At 47.8% G+C, this 19,617-nt stretch overlaps 1 protein-coding gene and 1 pseudogene across 1 annotated transcript in view; both read left to right on the top strand.

The window, feature by feature from the left end:
- PIGL (phosphatidylinositol glycan anchor biosynthesis class L) overlaps window positions 1-17,208 on the top strand; it is a 69,465-nt gene extending 52,257 nt beyond the window's left edge. Inside the window, exons 5-7 of the mRNA XM_048518665.1 lie at window positions 9,437-9,468; window positions 15,374-15,507; window positions 16,598-17,208. Of these exons, the coding sequence (XP_048374622.1) occupies window positions 9,437-9,468; window positions 15,374-15,507; window positions 16,598-16,696 (265 nt within the window). The 3' untranslated portion in view covers window positions 16,697-17,208. The remainder of the gene's footprint in view (window positions 1-9,436; window positions 9,469-15,373; window positions 15,508-16,597) is intronic.
- LOC125446095 lies at window positions 4,260-4,351 on the top strand (annotated as a pseudogene).
- Window positions 17,209-19,617: the final 2,409 nt, after the last annotated feature.

The following is a 19,617-nucleotide window of genomic DNA, read 5'->3' as shown; positions in this document are numbered from 1 at the left end:
CACTAGATGGTATTGTGGAAGATCACTTTTTTGCTGTCAAGTTGCAGTGGACTTATTATGGTTTGGTCAGGGGTGGGTTGCCATTGCTTTACTCTGCATAGCAACCTTGGCATTGGAAGTCTCCCATCCAAATGCTTGCCAGGGCCAAGGCTGAGAGCATGTGATAGGCCTAAGGTCACCTAATTTTCATGGCAGAATGGGGATTGGAATTTGGGATTCCCAGATCCTAATCCGACACTTTAACCACTACACCACACTGGCTCCCTCTTGCCTTGAAAATCCTTTGGGGTCACTAAGTCAGCTGTGTAAAAAAGACACTTTAGGTGCATTTGAAACGTTTTTGCCAGAAAAAGCTGAATCCTTCTATTTGCTTAATGGTATTCTAGACATTTGTATAACATCTGCACTTTGCATAGTTTGTTGTACAGGGTGTTGATGTGGTACTTTTTTAACCCTTCCCTGTCTCAAAGAAGAGGGCAAGATATTGCATCTGGCTAAAGAGAGGGCCCGGAGGTGTTTAGGCTAAGGTGACCAGATGGTCCCCTTTGTGAACCGGGACGGGGGTAGGTGGCCACGCGCACACATGCGCGTGCAGCCGCAGGAGCGCACGGCCTTCTGGGGCTTGATGTTTCCCGCCCTGTCACAGGGCGGGAAACGGCAAGCCCCAGAAGGCCGTGCTCCTGCGGCCGCGCGCGGGGGAGGCTGCCGCACTGCCTTGTGCCCCAGAAGGCAGTGCGGCAGCCTCCCAAAAATCGGGACAATTTAAATAACCCGCGGGATGCGGGACAAATGGTTTGAAGGCGGGACTGTCCTGCCAAAAGCGGGACGTCTGGTCAGCCTGGTTTAGGCTCAGAGAGGAGAAATAAATATTCAGCTGCGCCGGGGCCATAAGGGATCCCAAGGAAAAGGGGGGAACAGAATTTACGGGCCTGGACAAGCAAGGATTGGCATTTGGACTCGTATAGTCTGACCCTGATGTTTTAAAGAATTTCATTTGGTGACCATTTGGCCAGCGAGTCAAGCAATAGGTCACGAGCACAGAGCTTTGCTTCGATAAGGGCCCACCAATCTGTAGGTTGGGGCCAAAGAAGAAAGACTCTGATCTCCGTGCCTAAAGCAGAGGTGTACCCAGTATTAAAACATTTATACACCATGCTGTTGTCTTAAGTAAGTGTTGACCTGCTTCCAGGCAAAGTGCGGCATAAGGCGCTGAGTGAGGCAGACCCATAGTCTAAGGTGACCAGATGGTCACCTTTGTAAACCGGGCCGGGCAGGTAGGTGGGCAGCTGTGCGCGTGCGCAGCCGCAGGAGCGCACTGCCTTCTGGGGCGCTCCCGTTTCCCGCCCTGTGACAGGAGGCTGCCGCACTGCCTTGCACCCCAGAAGGCAGTGCGGCAGCCTTCCAAAAATCGGGACACTTGTAAAAACCCGTGGGACGCGGGACAAATTGTTTTAAGGCGGGACTGTCCCGCCAAAAGCAGGACGTCTGGTCAGCCTACCATAGTCTTACATAAGAAGATGGGCTGGATCTGCTCTGCATCCCTGTTCCAAGATGGTATCCACAAGGGGACTCCATAAAGGAGCTATGCAGGGTGTTTAAAATCATTTGCACAATGTGCTCTCGGTTTACAGATGAGGGGGCCAGGAGCATTGGCTCACGATCACGGCATAATCCCATTCAGCTTCTCCCCTGAGGCATATGCACTAAAAGTTTGGTGGTACTTTTAATGGAAGTTTGGCTTTTGAAGGGGTAGAATTCTGCATTGAGTAATTTGGTGTTTGCGGTGGAACTGTCGAGCAAGTATAGCCCTGAGTATAAAATGTGTCGTCAGGGCGGAGAGCAGCTGCAGCTTCGGGACACGGAGAACATCAGTCTCTGGCATCTCCCATTAAAGGGTCTCATATAGCCAGGAGAGAAACCACCACGGGGACAAATATTTGGTCTGAGCTGAGCAAAAGCTTGCCTGCCTTATTTTAAAAAAAATGTCAGTGGGATGTGGGAGAGGATATCTTTCCCATTGCAATTCCCTGCCAAAGCCTTGCGTTTTTTTTTTAATTCAAAACCGCAAGGAGTCTGTGCTTTGAAACAACACTCCCAAACAGCAACAGGGAGCAGAGCGTCAACCTTTCCCCTCTTTGGAAAGGATCCAGGCACAGCAGCTCTGCCATTCATGGACTCCGGACTCCGAGAACGTCAGGGAAGAGCAACAGAGCTCAGAGTCTCTCTCTCTCTCTCTCTCTCTCTCTCTCTCTCTCTGGCTGTGACTAGATCTGAGCTTTCCCTGTCTACCAGTCCTCTGGGAAGTGAATGGACCCGTTGGGGTCCCCCACATCTAAAGAGGATCCTTCCCAGACTGGGATCAGCCCTCTGGCTTCACAAGAAGGAGGAGGAGGAGGAGGAGGAGGAGTTTGGATTTATATCCCCCCTTTCTCTCCTGCAGGACACTCAAAGGGGCTTACAATCTCCTTGCCCTTCCCCCCTCACAACAAACACCCTGCAGAGCAGGGAATCAAACCCGGTTCCTCCAGATTAGATACACGAGCTCTTAACCTCCTACGCCCCTGCTGCTCCTTGAAGAAAACTTGAGGAAAACATACCCACCCTTCTTCCAAGTCAGCTGCCGGAAAGCAAAGACAGATTGCTGGGTCAAGTCTTTAACCCTAGATGTCCCTGCCCCGTGACCTTTCCTTCCCCTAGCTCTACTGCAGCTAGCCAAGGGTCTTATTTTCACTTAACCAGTTTCCCCTCACTGACCCCGCGCATCATGAATTCTTTCCCAGGACACCTGCAGATTTCCAACACCTTTCATGCCTTCTGATCCCTCCTATTTTGTTTGATGCCCTCCCCCCACCCCCGGGACCAGCCATTTATTACTTACAGTATCCTCTCCTGCATCATGATGTTGTATCAAGAATTATTATTCCTGCTTTTAAGTTAGGCCTCTTTGCCTTCGGTGGCTGTCACCATTGACACGACTGTTTTTAATTTCTCCCGGCTTTGCTCCTGCCGTCCCCAATCTGTCTGTTATCTTACATTTGTAGGCCACTGAGACAAAAATAACATTAAAATTAACACACAAAGAATGGGGGAAATTGGCAGACAGGGAGCAGACAGTGGCATGGAAATACAGGCTGGGGGTTGGGTTTGCACAGGACAGCAGCGAAATGGACGCAGGGGATTTTGAGCCGAAGTGGCAGGGCAGGGCTGCGGACTTCTGCAACATCCAGAGTTTCACCCATCTGACAAACGGCAACGTAGCCGTACAGCAGGAGTCCACAACCTGCGGCTCTCCAGATGTTCATGGACTACAATTCCCATCAGCCCCTGCCAGCATGGCCAATTGGCCATGCTGGCAGGGGCTGATGAAATTGTAGTCCATCAGGCTATCTGAAAACCTCCATTACAACTTATTCAAGAGAGAGACCAGGCTATCTCTGCCCCTGGCCTGACCCCTAAGCGGTGAGCCTGTATGCTTGGAACAGAACCATGCTTGTTTTCTCCCACGTCCTTCAGTCCTAGCCTGGCTTGCCTCTGTCTCTGAACAGGGTTTGCAGGGTTTTGGGTATTCATGGGCCTCCTCTTCCTCACTCTCTGTGGCTAATCCTTTTCCTCGGCGCCAACCTGAGAGCGGACAACCTGCTCGGAAAGAGCCGTAGAGACACGTCCGCTGTTCACATCTGCCCGGGCTTTATCGTGCTCCACCGGCACATCGGCCACCACGTCGTCTTAGTTTGACAGGCCGTTGCGAGATGATAAGAATCTCATTGCCTCATTTTAGGAGCATGGGACATTGTGTAATTCTTTAAATTAGCACAAGGAGATTGAGGGCTGATGCTTCCCTCTGCTGGTTTCTTGTGGCAACGCGAGGGAGAGATTCGGAGCGAGGATGCGCCCCTCAGCCCCTTTTTACATTTCTTTTTACATTAGTAAATTTTAGCAAGCCTTTATTGGCATAGGCAACAGTACAACAATAATTAAAAAACGGATTAAAAAGCATATACCACACAGGAAATAAATGTTAGGTCAAAGGAAATCTACTGGCGTTTTGTAATTTCCAGGAGAAAGTCTGCCACTATCATACAGAGAGAAGGATCAGGATTGTCCAACAAGTAGTGTAATCTAATTAAATCGGGAGATCGGGTAAATGTAAAGGAGTAAGATTCACATACTTGGATCTGATTTCCTTGAATCTGAGACAGTGTAGTAATTGGTGGGCCAGAGATTCAACTGAGCCATCGTTACATAGGCACAATCTTTTAGCCTTTTCTTGCCTATTGGCTAAGATCAACGTAGTATCTGTTCTTATCAGTTTTATATCTGATATGTTCTTTACATTAGTATGTTACCATCTTGATTTTTTTAAAAAAAATTATTAGTATATTTGGACCAGTTTCTTACAAACATATTACAAACGTTATATTTCATCCAAAATATACATTTCCCCCCCTTTCCCCCCTCCCTCTCCAGGAGTTTCTTTCTTCATTTTTTAGGTAAGCAGCAGTAGGTTCATCCTTTCTAGCCTCTTCTCCCATCTTTCTTCTTTGACTCCAACTTCTAAGAACATAAGAACAAGCCTGCTGGATCAGACCAGAGTCCATCTAGTCCAGCACTCTGCTGCTCGCAGTGGCCCACCAGGTGCCTTTGGGAGCTCACAGGCAGGAGGTGAAAGCAATGGCCTTAAGAACATAAGAGCCTGCTGGATCAGACCAGAGTCCATCTAGTCCAGCACTCTGTTGCTCGCAGTGGCCCACCAGGTGCCTTTGGGAGCTCACAGGCAGGATGTGAAAGCAGTGGCCTTAAGAACATAAGAATGAGCCTGCTGGATCAGACCAGAGTCCATCTAGTCCAGCACTCTGCTACTCGCAGTGGCCCACCAGGTGCCTTTGGGAGCTCACAGGCAGGAGGTGAAAGCAATGGCCTTAAGAACATAAGAGCCTGCTGGATCAGACCAGAGTCCATCTAGTCCAGCACTCAGCTACTCGCAGTGGCCCACCAGGTGCCTTTGGGAGCTCCCAGGCAGGAGGTGAAAGCAATGGCCTTAAGAACATAAGAAAGAGCCTGCTGGATCAGACCAGAGTCCATCTAGTCCAGCTCTCTGCTACTCACAGTGGCCCACCAGGTGCCTTTGGGAGCTCACAGGCAGGAGGTGAAAGCAAGGGCCTCCTGCGGCTGTTGCTCCCAAGCACCTGGTCTGCTAAGGCATTTGCACTCTCAGATCAAAGAGGATCATCCAATCTGCAAATTCTCTCATCCAATCTGCAAATTCAGTCCATATCATCATCATTTCAATTTGTCTATCTGGCTACAGTTGATTACGAGACATTATTTCAAAGATTTCTAACTGTACTTGTTCCCAGACATATTGTAACCATTTCTGTATTGTCCATATCTTCTTATCTTTCCATCCCAACGCAATAACTGCATGAGCAGCTCTTATCATTAGTTTGTACAGTAATCTTTTCCTTTTTTTCCTATTCTGCTATTTTCCAGTATACCCATAAACAATAATTATTTATTATGTTACCATCTTGAGTGTTTTCATTTTGAATCTTCTCTTTTCTTTATTTTTGAGGCAAAGGGGCAGGTTTTATTTATTTTTGAGGCAAAGGGGCAGAGCTGCAGACAATTTATTTGGGCCATCGTTTCACTATTTATGTGTGACTAATGCAATTATATTGTTTAAAAGCACATACATTTAATGGGAGGAAATTGGCTTGAGGAAGCAGAAAACGGTCCAAAAAAATTCTCGTGGGTTCAATTTGCAGAAGGAAAAAAGCAAAAACTAAAGGGAATTTTCAAGTCAACCCAGTGGGGCCAAAATTGGATCACATCCCAATGGGATGCTGAGAGTAATTGTGCATCATAGAGTGAAAGGGCTGACAGGCCTAGAGCAAACTACAAAGGCCGGAGGAATTAGAACGGAGTTCTAAGAACTAAGGAGAGTTCTTGGAACTCAGCGGAAATTCCTCTGTTTGTTAGGAACCCTTGAGGAAAAGATTCATAATGGGGGAAACGCTTTCCTGGAAGACAGTTTGCTCAGCACCAGTGATCTTCCCCTGCATTCTAGGGCATTCTTAGAAGGGCAGATCTGGCCAGAACCTGAGGAATTGGTTGGCTGCCCCCCCCCCCCCCCAATCCTCTACAACGAAGCAGAGGTTTCTTTTTCTTTTCTTTTTTTGCAGTACTGAAAATTGCTCTCCCAACTTCCCAAGCATTAGCCGGAGCTACTTTTTCTGTGTTCACTCCATCATGCTGACAAACATATCTGTGCAAATTCCAGAATTCAACTGTGGGAAACAGGGATGACAAAATAAATGGGCACTGAAGTAATGCAAACAGTTTCAATGCACATATCAGGAGGCAAAGCAACTCCCCAAATGATGCTGGTCTTAGGTGTCTGCGGATTTGTTGTATAGTTTTTAAAATACCAATGGGGTTAATAATTTGTAGTGCCAGCATGGTTAAGAATGGTGAATTCTAATTTGGAAAACCAGGTTTGATTCCACATGAGTGGTGGACTCTTATCTGGTGAACTGGATTTGTTTCCCCACTTCTGCACAATAAAGCCCTCAGCCCATGTGGAAGTAGTCCGTGGCAAACCACCTCTGAACATCCCATCTTGAAAACCCTGCAGGGTCGCCATAAGTCAGCTGTGATTTGACGGCACACAGAAACAATTTGTGGTGTACAGGAAAACTTCGATGAACAAACTCTCTAAAGTGGTGGTTCCCGACCTTTTTTTCACTTGCCTACCCCTTGACAGCCCATTCCCCTAAAACTGTAAAAAAAAAAAAATTAGAAACTGACTGCACAATTTTTGCACATACCCCTAAAGCAGCGGTTCTCAACCTTCCTAATGCCGCCACCCTTTAATACAGTTCCTCATGTTGTGGTGACCCCCAACCATAAAATTATTTGTGTCTCAGTTCCTAAGACCATCGGAAAGATGCGTTTTCCGATGGTCTTAGGCATGCGCACTTCTGTGAAAGGAGTCGTCAATTCGACCCCCCAAAGGGTCTAAGTGGACACACAGGTTGAGAACCACTGCCTTAAAGCTTATTCCTGATGGGGAACCTACTCTAAAGTGTTAAAAGTGTTTTTCTTAAGTGTAGCTAACTTCTCAGCATCCAAACAGTACAACTTTAACCTCACCTGCCATCCGCATGAGAAATTGCCTCCCAGCAACAAGTTAATCATGAATGTACACATCCCATTTGTGGATCATCACGTGGTACTATATGTGTTTCTTAGTTTCACAGTCAATCACAGAAAGGAAGGATGTTTGATACATTGAAAATCATAATGTGTACATTTAAATCTGTACTATGGAAAGTCTGTTACTGTTGCTTATTTCACCAGGGAGTTTTGTTTCATATCTTTTCCTTGACAGACTGGGCATGCACCGTAAGGTTCCTCTAGAGCAGTGGTTCTCAACCTGTGGGTTGCGACCCCTTTGGGGGTCGAATGACCCTTTCACAGGGGTCGCCTAAGACTCTCTGCATTGGTGTTCTCCATCTGAAAAATGGATAAATGTTAGGGTTGGGGGTCACCACAACACGACGAACTGTATTAAAGGGTTGTGGCATTAGGAAGGTTGAGAACCACTGCTCTAGAGACAGAAAGGTGGGAATCGTTTGAGATAGTCCAGCCCTCGTGGACTCTTAGGGAATTGAGCAGGCTCCAGCAGTAGGCTGGAAACCAGGGGTGGAATGAGGGACTGATCCCCTTTGGGCGAGGGTTGGATGATGCTTTGGACTGTCAAGGCTTTTGGGCAGATTAATTGCCTGCCTCTAAACTAATGAATTAATTGATGACACTTAAACCTGCAAGCGGAGAAGATGAGAATGATGCGAGGCGCTCAGGGACCCCACTTGGGAGAAAGACCAGATATAAACAAAGTAAATAAATAAATGACCCACAGCTCTTACGGATGCCCTTTTGAGCTCCCAAAGAAATGGCAACAGTTTCTGCTCCTCGTCAGGGGAAAAGGCTTTCTTTTAATTAATTCTTCCTCCTTCCCATTGCAATGACACACCAGAGCAAAGTTTCAGCGGGTAGACATGTTGATTGGCAGTAGAATAGTCAGATTTAAGTCCAGTGGCACCTTAGAAACCACTTTCAGTGTATAAACTTTCTACTTTGACTTTGAGAGATTTAACCTTCGGAAGCTTATAGTGGTGGCGAACCTACGGCACACCAGATGTTTATGGCCATGCTGGCAGGGGCTGATGGGAAATTGTAGTCCATGAACATCTGGAGTGCCATAGGTTCGCCACCATACCCTGAAATAGTTGGCATTAGGACTGAGAGAGCTAGGTTCAAAGGCACACCTGGCTTTCAAGTTTCCTTGGGGACTCTGGACCATTCCTTTCCTCTCAGCTTGCCCACAGAGTTGTTGTGAAGATGAAACAGAGAAGGGAAGAGCAACATATGCCATACCTGAGCTCTTGGAGAAAGAGTTAGGTAGTGGTCAAGGAGCAGCCTGGCAGGGCAGGGCCAAGAGGAGGGGTGGTTGGGCGATTCTCCACCTACCTACCCCCCGCGTGACCAGCTGGCATGCACTTGGGGACATATAACCCCACATGTCCCTGTGAGCGCTCCACTTCTGATGGCAACCTTACAAATTAATGACCTTCAAAATGTCCTGTTGCTCAGGTCTTGCAAACTGAGGACTATGGCTTTCTTGGTTGAGTCAGTCCATGTCTTGTTGAGTCTCCTTCTTTTCCTGCTGACTTTGTGACCCCCAAAAATGTCCTATCATGAAGAAGAGGAGGAGTTTGGATTTATACCCCACTTTTTTCTCCTATAAGGAGACTCAAGGCAGCTTACCAGCTCTTTTCCTTTCCTCTCCCCCCAACAGACCTCTTGTGAGGTAGTTGGGACTGAGAGAGTTCCAAAGAACTGTGACTAGCCCCGGGTCACCCAGCAGGAATGTAGGAGTCGGGAAAAACATCTGTCTCACCAGATAAGTGTCTGTCACTCGTGTGGAGGAGTGGTGCATCAAACCTGGTTCTCCAGATTACAGTCCACCTGCTCTTAACCACTATACCACACCAGCTGTCAAGAGCCTTGTTCAGGTCTTCAGGATTGATAGATTACCCCAAGATTAATCAAGCAAGCCTTGAATTGATCGATCCCCTGATAAAACTGATGTGAAGCTTGCAGCAGCTTGAATCTGACCTCGAGAGGGACTAAACCAGGGGTCTGCAACCTGTGGCTCTCCAGATGTTCATGGACTACAATTCCCATCAGCCCCTGCCAGCATGGCATGCTGGCAGGGGCTGATGGGAATTGTAGCCCATGAACATCTGAAGAGCCACAGGTTGCAGACCCCTGGACTAAACAGAGCTCTTTGCCAGTCAGTTCTTTAAAAGAAAATGTGAAACTTATTCCTTGTGTAGTATTTACTCATTATTGTATTTTTTGGAATTCACAGGTACCTGCACTCAGAGAATAGGCTTCCAGAAGGTATGCAACATCACACAATTTTCCGTATTGCTTGATTTTAGTGGATTTCGATCATTTCTATTTCTGAAGGAAGCAAACGTAAACACAAACCGCTTGCAATCAATTAAAAAAACAGAGGAATCTGTTCCCAGTATTGTAAACATCTAGGAACAGTTCTTCTAAAGATGTAGATGCTGTCTCAGAAAGAATTGCCTGACAAAAGAGTTTACGTGTCAACTTTTTTATCTCCTGGAAGTGTCCCCCTCTGTTTTTTTCCAGGAAAGATCCAAGTAGAGCGTGGGAGTTGGTGGTTTCTTCCCTAACCCTAACCCTAACCCTCTTCCCACCATGACACAGAGACCGCCACTAAAATAAGGGAGCTTTTTGAAAAGGAATGGCTGTCTTGTGGAAGATAGATCTATCGAAAAGGTTGTTAGTCATGACAGCTAATACAATCCTCCACAAACAGAAGCAGTCTACCTTTGAATACCAGCTGTTGAAGAACAGCTCATCAGGGATGGCAGTTCCATTCATGCCAGAGTTATGAGTGCTCAGCAGTATCTGCCAATCCCCTCTTGGGTATGGAACTCTGGACTAGGAAGAATCTGGCCTGACCTAGGGACGCAGTTGCTATTTTCTATCAGCTCGGTGAGCAGGCAGAACTCCTTGGAATGGCAAAACACCACCAGCAAAGTGCTACTGTAGTGATAGCAAACAGGAAATACGAACTGGAGTCTTCCTGAGAGATCCAACAAACGTTTCTGCTTCCAGAAGGTTGCCCTTCTCAAGTGGCTAGAGTCAAGCAGCCTTGCACCTGAGGAGCCCCTTCACCCAGCTGCAAATCCCAGCAACTGCTCCGATTGCGTCACGCTTTCCCTGACCCACAATCGCCCAAGGCCCAGGGAGCTCCCGTCCTGCTGCTTACGCTAAGCCGTTCCAAATATAGCCGCAATTCCTAGTATGTCTTAATTCGATCTGGCAGGCATCAGGAGCCGTACATTAGAAGGGCTTAAGCGGGGCGAGGGAGGATGGCGGTGACGTCAGGGCCTGCCCTGGCTGGCTTTAGGGCAGCCGAGAAAGCACGTCTGTCCACCGAAGCCACCTGCTTGAATGTATCTTAAGCAGGGACCGGAGCCTGTAAAAGCAGCAGATCTGATGGGACACCACTGCTCTGCAAATGGCAACGTCGCTCAGGCTTCTCTGCAAGGATGTCGCCAAGATTAACATAAGGTCTTCACAAGGCTCGTTGCTCCTTAGTTCTGACCATCTAAAACTGGGAGAAGAGGGACTCCCTTCTTTGTCAACCATACTCCCTTGCTCAGAGGTGTATTGGGGCGGGGGGGGATGGCGCCCGAGGACAAAACCTCCTCCGGGAGCCCCCCTGTGGTCATGAAGCCCTGTCCCCCCCCCCCCCCCCCCCTGCGTACCTGCTGCCAGTTCCTGCTCTTCCATGGGCCTGGCGAGGGCAGGAGCAGTGGTGGGATCCAAAAATTTTAGTAACAGGTTCCCATGGTGGTGGGATTCAAACAGTGGCGTAGCGCCAATGGGGCTGGGTGGGGCACGACGGGGGCGTGGCCGGGCATTCCGGGGCGGGGCATTAATAATTTCTCTGTTACTGTAAAAAACTCTTACTGTAAAGAAAAAGTTCCTAATTTCCAGCTGGTATCTTTCTGTCCATAATTTAAACTCATTATAGCAAGTCCTATCGTCTACTGCCAACAGACACAACTAAAGAGTCCCCTGGACCCGACAGTAGTTAAAGGGTCCCTCCTCTTATTAGCCGGCAAGCTCCAGGCTACGAGAAAGAAGAAGAGAGGGGGAGGCGAGGGTGTGGAGATGGACAAGCGGACCCAATTAGTAACCCCCTCTCGGCACTCACAAATAATTAGTAACCCACTCTCGGGAACTGGTGAGAACCTGCTGGATCCCACCTCTGGGCAGGAGCCTGCCCACAGGGAGCCCAGGAGGGGGGAGCGCCACCATCCGCCGCAGAGGACCCCCCCCCCATCCCTTCTGGCTGACTCCTACTCTCCCTAGAGTCTGGGGAGGGCAAAGCCTGCCTGCACGGAGCCTGGGAGGGTGGAGCAGCACAGCGGGTTGCTTGGGTGCATGCTGTTTTGTCACGTGGGGGGGGGCATCTGGTAGCAACGGGGTCCATCTAGCTGGCCTCTCTCCCCCCACTCTTTTTTTCCTCCATATGTTCCCTTTCCTTTTCTCAGTGATGTATGGCGTTTTTATGAAGTATAACTTAGATACTGTTCGCCCACTGGAATCAATGGTGCCCTGTTTCAAGGATGTGTATGGATTTTGTTGGATTTTTATTTTGGGAAGCTGCACTGAGTCGGCATGGGGAAGGGCAGTCTATAAACTGAATGAAATAAATTTATTTATTATTTATTTATTGTTTAGTTTTATATACCGCCCTATCCCCGAAGGGCTCTGGGCGGTGTACAACAAAGTTAGATCATAATTCAGCTAAATACAATCCAAACTAAACAGATTCCAATATAAATAAATTACTAAATCCCCATTAAAACAGCGGTTAATACAAGTTTAAAATCAAAATGTCTGAGAAGCCCCCTGTGGGGCGACGGTGACTCTTGGCAGCCCTTCTGGACTGGCTGCGGTTCTGCACATTCACTCTGCAACCCAACTAGGAAGGGAGACAGGGAATGTGGGGGTGGGGGGCGTCTTAGACACCTGGTGAGAGCTTAAGCATTGCCTTCAGACCTAAGGGTCTACCTCCGGAACATCCCAGGCCTGCCTCTGCAATCCTGCCCCGCCACCCCTGGGGCATTTCTTTGAGGGTAGCTCCTGCTCTTTATCTGACTCTAAAGGGCAGGGAGAGACAGATCGTGGAATGCCTGGGGGATGCAGGCTTGGGATGGGATGGGGGAACTGGATGTTTGAACAGACGTCACACCTGACCAAACATCAGCTGTGATGCTTTTCCTTGCAAAGAATTTTATTTATTTATTTATTATTTCGATTTTTATACCGCCCTATCCCCGAGGGTCTCCGGGCGGTGTACAACAATTAATACAAATAAGTTAGGGCCAAACCATACAAATAAAACAACAGCAGCCCATAAAACTCCGACATTAAAACATACTGAATTTCATTAAAACAGCGGTAATTTCATAATAAAGGCACCCGGAGAATCCTTTCCTTTAAAACCCTCCCCTAGGGAGCAGTCGGACTCCTCCATAGGAGGATAATCTTGATGGAATCGAACAGCGGCGCCATACTCAGCGGCTGGTTGCTCCAAAGGCCCGGCGGAACAACTCGGTCTTACAGGCCCTGCGGAACTCACCGAGATCCCGCAGGGCCCGGACAGCTGGAGAGAGAGTGTTCCACCATTGCCCACCATTGTATATCCTACCCTTCAGTTCCGAAAAAGATTGATCAGTCATGTAGGGGTCTGCAACCTGCGGCTCTCCAGATGTTCGTGGACTGCAATTCCCATCAGCCTCTCCCAGCATGGCCAATTGGCAGGGTCTGATGGGAATTGTAATCCATGAACATCTGGAGAGCCGCAGGTTGCAGACCCCTTATCATGTTTGGGGATCTTGTTGCTGTCCATTATTAATGTTTGTGCATCTGAAAGCTGTTCACCAGTATCCTTTTGCACTGAAGGTATGATCAAGGGCCAGAACTCAGGGGTTGCTTTTTCCCTGCAAGATCTCATTGGGGAGTGAGGAGAGAAAGGTAAAAGTTACAGTCCGATGTTGTGGTGGAGGTGAAACATGGCCACCACCTCAGTACTGGAACGCTCAGCAACCTCAGGCTGGTATGTGGGGAGGAGGGCTCCACAGTCGTCGTCCCCCTCCACCTTCTGAAGGCAGTTCCACAGCTGTGCTGTAGAGGGCGACCCTCCACCAATGGAGGACCTCAAGCTGGTGTGGAGTTCCACAGTCCCTGTTTAGTGTTGGACAGCACCCCCTGCTGGAATTGTTTGGTTATGACACAAATGTGCCTGTTCCCCTCCCCAAATGTGAGATCAATGCAATATTTTTTGCCAGAACATCTCCCCACAGTCCACTACATATTTTCCTGCTTGAGAGCACAGTTGGGCTGGAGGGTTTTGTCTCAATGCTGTCTCAATCAGCCTGTGCTTGGTTGGAAGTAGCAATGCCTAGTGTACAAAGGAACTGAGAAGAAGACCCAGCAGGAGGTGAGCAAGGGGTCAGCTATAGGACTGTAAGGGTAGTGACCCCTCTGTCCTTTCATGTCACCTCTTGTCTGTTCTTTGGTTAATACTCTTAGGTCTAATATCCTGTTTCTTCTAAGAACATAAGAACGAGCCTGCTGGATCAGACCAGAGTCCATCTAGTCCAGCACTCTGCTACTCACAGTGGCCCACCAGATGCCTTTGGGAGCTCACAGGCAGGATGTGAAAGCAATGGCCTTCTGCGGCTGTTGCTCCCGATCACCTGGTCTGTTAAGGCATTTGCAATCTCAGATCAAGGAGGATCAAGATTGGTAGCCATAGATCGACTTCTCCTCCATAAATCTGTCCAAGCCCCTTTTAAAGCTATCCAGGTTAGTGGCCATCACCACCTCCTGTGGCAGCATATTCCAAACACCAATCACACGTTGCGTGAAGAAGTATATCCTTTTTGAGATATGGCGACCAGAACTGAACACAGTACTCCAAGTGCGGTCGCACCACGGCTTTATATAAGGTCATGACAATCCTTGCAGTTTTATTCTCAATTCCTTTCCTAATTATCCCCTGCATAGAGTTTGCCTTTTTCACAGCTGCCATGCATTGAGTTGACATTCCCATGGAACTATCAACTAAGACGCCCAAATCCCTTTCCTGGTCTGTGACTGATAGCACTGACCCCTGTAGCGTGTATGTGAAGTTTGGATTTTTTGCCCCTATGTGCATCAGTTTACATTTTGCTACATTGAACTGCATTTGCCATTTCTTAGCCCACTCACCTAATTTATCAAGGTCCGCTTAGATCTCTTCGCAATCTTTTGCGGTTCTCACCACCCTACATAATTTGGTATCATCTGCAAACTTGGCCACCACGCTACCCACCCCTACTTCCAGATCATTTATGAATAGGTTAAAGAGCACCGGTCCCAAAACAGATCCTTGGGGGTCACCACTCCCTACATCTCTCCATTGTGAGAACTTCCCATTTACATCCACCCTTTGCTCCCTGTTTCTCAACCAGTTTTTAATCCATAGGAGGACTTCCCCTCTTATTCCTTCATTGCTGAGTTTTCTCAATAGTCTCTGGTGAGGAACTTTGTCAAAAGTCAAAATTCTCAGAAACAAGTTCCCACTCTCTCTGTAGCTAGCAAGGTAGCAGCACGCTATCGCTCCCCTCTTTCCTATGCTAAATGTAGTTTCCTATGCTAAATGTAGGCAGGCAAACCAACAGGAGGATCTGTCCCAAGCAGGGCTGCAGCAGTTCTTCCTCCAACTGTCCGGGTCCTGCGGGACCTTGGTGAGTTCCGCAGGGCCTGTAAGATTGAGCTGTTCCGCCGGGCCTTTGGAGGAACCGGCCGCTGATGGTGCCCCCTCCCCACCTTTCATGGCCCTCTACCTCATGGCCCTCTACATCTGGGACCTGCCATTCCTCCCTCTTGGGGAGAGGATTTTGAATATGGAGCTGCTGGACGCCATTTATATTTATTATTGTATTTTTATTGTATTTTTATTGTATTGTATTTATAAGATTTAGCTTTTACTGTTTTAAAGATTTAAAGATCACTGCTTTTAAAGATTTAGCCATTTTATGTTATATTATGTTTATTGTTGTACACCGCCCGGAGACCCTCGGGGATAGGGCGGTATAAAAATCTAATTAATAATAATAATAATAATAATAATAATAATAATAATAATAATAATATATTTCTTAAACCTTTTAAGGATTTACATTTTACACTCTGTCCCTCTGCCTAGGCTGTCGAGTCCTTACCCTAGAGACGGTCAGCCTCTTCCGGAAGTACCTCTCTGTCCTCGACCTCCCCATCAGCTGCCTTCGCAGCCAAGATGTTCTCTTTGTCCTGACAAAAGAGGAGGCAGAACTGGCCAAGGTAAGAGCTGCCCATTGTTTGGGGATCTCTGGCATGGGGTTATTGCTGACGCCATTTTTATTGAATCTACCGCTGTGTTTTAAATTTAAATTATTTTAATTTAATGGGGTTTTGTCTGTATATACTATATGTAGAATCTGTGTTGTGCACTGCCCAGAGCCCTCCGGGGGTTGGGCGGTATAAAAATCCCATGAATGAATGAATGAATGAATGAATGAATGAATGAATGAATGAATGAATGAATGAATGAATGAATGAATAGACCACTGGGGTCAGATTGAGCTTTTGCTGCAGGGGGGAAGCAAGGGCCATGTTCTAGGTGGTTTGGGTGAACTAGGTTGGCCAGTCACTGTCCGACAGTGCCACAGGTTCGCCACCGTGGGGCTAGACCAGGGGTCTGCAACCTGCAGCTTTCCAAATGTTCATGGACTACAATTCCCATCAGCCAATGGGCCATGCTGGCAGGGGCTGATGGGAAATTGTAGTCCATGAACATCTGGAGTGCCATAGGTTCGCCACCACTGGAATAGGGTGACTTGCATCAACTGCTTCCGCAATTATTCTGCTCAGTTTCCCTTCACCCCAGTAGTGTGTTGGGACGACCCATGGCTCAGCAGAAGAGCCTTTGCTTTGCATGTAGATTAGAAAGCCCAAGGTTCAATCCCCGGCATCTCCAGTTAAAGGACCCGGCTGTGGATGACGTAAGAGGCCTCTGCCTTAGACCCTGGAGAGCTGCTGCCGGTCTGAGTAGAGTCCACAGGTGTCAAACTCGCGGCTCTCCAGATGTTATGGACTACAGTTCCCATCATCCCCTGCCAGCATGATACTAGCAGGGGATGATGGGAACTGTAGTCCATAACATCTGGAGGGCCATGAGTTTGACACCTATGGAGTGTAGACAATACTGACTTGGACGGGCCAAATGTCTGATTCAGCATAAGGCAGCTTTGTGTGTTCTGGGAGGGATCGTCCTGAAACTGAATTTGGGGGCAAGAGGAGTTGCTTGAGGCTTGGCAGGAGTCAGGGCCCCGCACACACCATCCTGATCTACATCCAATTGCAAAGGGGTCTTGTGTTCTTCCCCTCCTAGAGAGCCATGCGGTGCCATCACAGCCAACTCCTCTGGTTCCGCCGCCTCTATATAGTCTTCTCACGCTATATGGTGATCAACTCACTTCGCTTCCTCTAATGGGAACAGAACTCCATCCAAGACTTGGGGAGCTTCAAGCTGCGTCGGGATGACAGAAGCCAGGAACGCTGTGAAACTCTTGCCGAGCTAAGAAATGTCAAGCGTGGGAAGGCTGATACCTGCTGCGTGAGTTCTTACCTGTGGCCAGTGTCTGCATTCTACCAGTTATGCCACTCCGGTGACTTAAGAGAGCCAGAAGCACAATAAACAAGGAATGGAACAGCTGGTTCTATGGCAGGGGTCTGCAAGCTACGGCTCTCCAGATGTTCTTGGACCAATTGGCCATGCTGGCAAGGGCTGATGGGATTTGTAGTCCATGAACATTTGGAGAGCCGCAGGTTGCAGACCCCTGTTCTATGGAATCTGGTTAAAGTGGGACTTTTGCAACAGGTGGCGGGGAGGGGGATGTATCCTTAAATGATGGTACCTGGATATTTTGTTAAAATTTTCTTTTCTTTTTTTACAATAATACAATGGTAACTTGAAATAAAACAAGACTTGTTACACCATAATTGTTGCTGTTTGTGGCAGGGGCATGCAGTGGCAAAGTACTTCTGAATGTCTCTTGGCCTGAAAACCCTGCAGGGTTGCCATAAGTCAGCCGCGACTTGACAGCACTTTCTGCCACCATCACAACCCCAAATGAGGAGTGTAGCGCTTGTGCTGGTTTATCACAAGATGGGAGAGTTTTAACTGTAGGTCCCAGATTGGAGCGAAATTAGTGCAGCAAGGCCAGCTCTGTGGCGACCTTTAGTACTCATCCTATAAGCAGGAAGGTGGTGAGTGTTATAACCACGGAGTGGGGGGTGGGGCAACAGAGACCAGGTCTCCTGTAGCAGTGTGATGTCAAATTTAGCAAGGTATTCACAAAAGTCTTGGTTATTTGCCTTGCTGTTCCAACCAGCCACATTCCAAGACAGAAGTTTCAGGGACTGGGGAGCATGGAGTGTAGTGTTACCCCCCCTGGTCGAAACATCAGGCACACCTCAACATGAAAAGGGAGATAAGGGTGGCGACTAAAGAGGAAAATATGGTAACACCGCGAGACTTCAGCTACCCTCACGTTAAGTAGGAAAATGTGTTGAAGTCATGCTGTAGAAATGACGTTTCTAGACTTCGTATCTGACTGTGAGTTTGAGGACTTAGTGATGGACCCAACCAAAGGCACAGAAGAGACTCTGGCCTCAGTTCCAAGTAGGGCTTGAGCTCTATAGTAGATCTAGATTGTCATGATATATAAATAAAGAGAGAAAGGTTCACAAAAAGGTCATCTTCAAAGTTAGCAGAAGTTTGCCAACCCAGAGGCCAGAGACAGTCAGTCTAGGGGCAAGAAGTATCTACAGTTGACCTTTAACATGATTGGTGAATTCAACTGTGATTCTAGACCAGTGATGGCGAACCTATGGCACGGGTGCCAGAGGTGGCACTCAGAGCCCTCTCTGTGGGCACGCGCAGAGTGCCCCCCACACACATCTAGGCTGGCCCGGGCCGCTGGGCTCGATTATTAGCATTAAACATAAGACCTAGTTTTGGGGAAGCAGTGTAGGTAACCCTGTTAAGCGCTGTTAAACCCCAATGATTTTCATGCGAAGAACTAAAGTGCAATACTTTACCTGGGAGTAAGCTGGGTTGCTGGAAATGGGACTTGCTTCTGAGTAAACCCTCCTAGGGTCGTGATTCTCCCATTGGAAGAGTTGCACAGTTGCTTCAAAGCAAAGCCACCGACTACCACGAAGCTTACTCCTGAGTAACACACGCCTCGGAGCCAACCATTTTTTCTAAACAAAAACCTCAATATTCAGGTTAAATTGCCGTGTTGGCACTTTGCGATAAATAAGTGGGTTTTGGGTTGCAATTTGGGCACTCGGTCTCGAAAAGGTTCGCCATCACTGTTCTAGACCAATGAGAGGCTGTTGCCTGGGCAGGGAAAAGTATCCAGTGGGATGTATAAGCAATGTATTGTATATGCTAAGTTCAGCGATAGAGACTGAGTTACGTTCAATATGTGTTGAACTTTGTTCTTGCTGAAGAGTTCTGTATAGCTTAATAGTCTTGTATAGAATAGACTTGTGTAACCTTGCAACTGCTAAAGTAAAACCTTCCTATGGAAAGAACAACTTGCGTGGAGAGTGTTCTTTTCCAAGTGTGATAGGAGGTTGCAGTGAGTGCAAGAAGACTATTAAACCTTCTCATCTTACTAGAGTGACTCCGCTTTAAAGTCTGCTGATATAGATGTTGTTGCAGTGACTGGGGGACAGCGCACACAGTGCCATTAAATTCAGTGTTCGTGCCAATGGAAAAAATCCCCCAAAGCCCAATTCAATCGCGTTTGATTTCAAAAGAGGAAACCTTACAAATATGAGGGGCCAAGTCAGAAAGAAGTTTAAAAAGCAGAATTAGCAGAGTAATCCCTCCTGGATTCCTGGGAACTGTTCAACGCTATATTGAGTCCCAGACTGAATGCCCACTTCCAATCAGGAATGGTACCAGGGATTTAAGTCAAAGAAGCCACAGAAGGCAAAAAGGCTTTCAAAATGGAAGCTTTCTCCAGTCAAGGTAAATGGAAAGGTGCACAGGCTCTGACAAAGCAAATGTAAGTTGACAGAAAGGGCCCTTCCGCACAGCTCAGGGAGAGCGGGTTGCAGGCGGGATAAAGTAACCCACTCCCGTTTTCGTGTTCGCATGCCTCCGCGCAGGCAGCGAATGGAGCCCGCAGATGCAAAGCAGGCTGCCATAACCCCTTTGCAGGGAGGCGTGGCTTTTTAAAAAAAAACACCTCCCTCTGCTGGAAGACTGTGGGCAGGAACTATTAAAGCCTGGGAAGCGGGGCCAAGTAAAGTACTTCCCAGAGCAGCCGTTCGCTTGTGCAAAATGCATTTAAACAAGAGAATCGCGGATAACCCGATTCTCCAGTAGCCCAT

The sequence above is a fragment of the Sphaerodactylus townsendi genome, linkage group LG16, assembly GCF_021028975.2.
Source record: "Sphaerodactylus townsendi isolate TG3544 linkage group LG16, MPM_Stown_v2.3, whole genome shotgun sequence".
Classification (NCBI taxonomy): Eukaryota; Metazoa; Chordata; class Lepidosauria; order Squamata; family Sphaerodactylidae; genus Sphaerodactylus; species Sphaerodactylus townsendi.
Note: the sequence above shows the minus strand (reverse complement) of the source record. Positions and strands in the feature narration are given on the sequence as shown.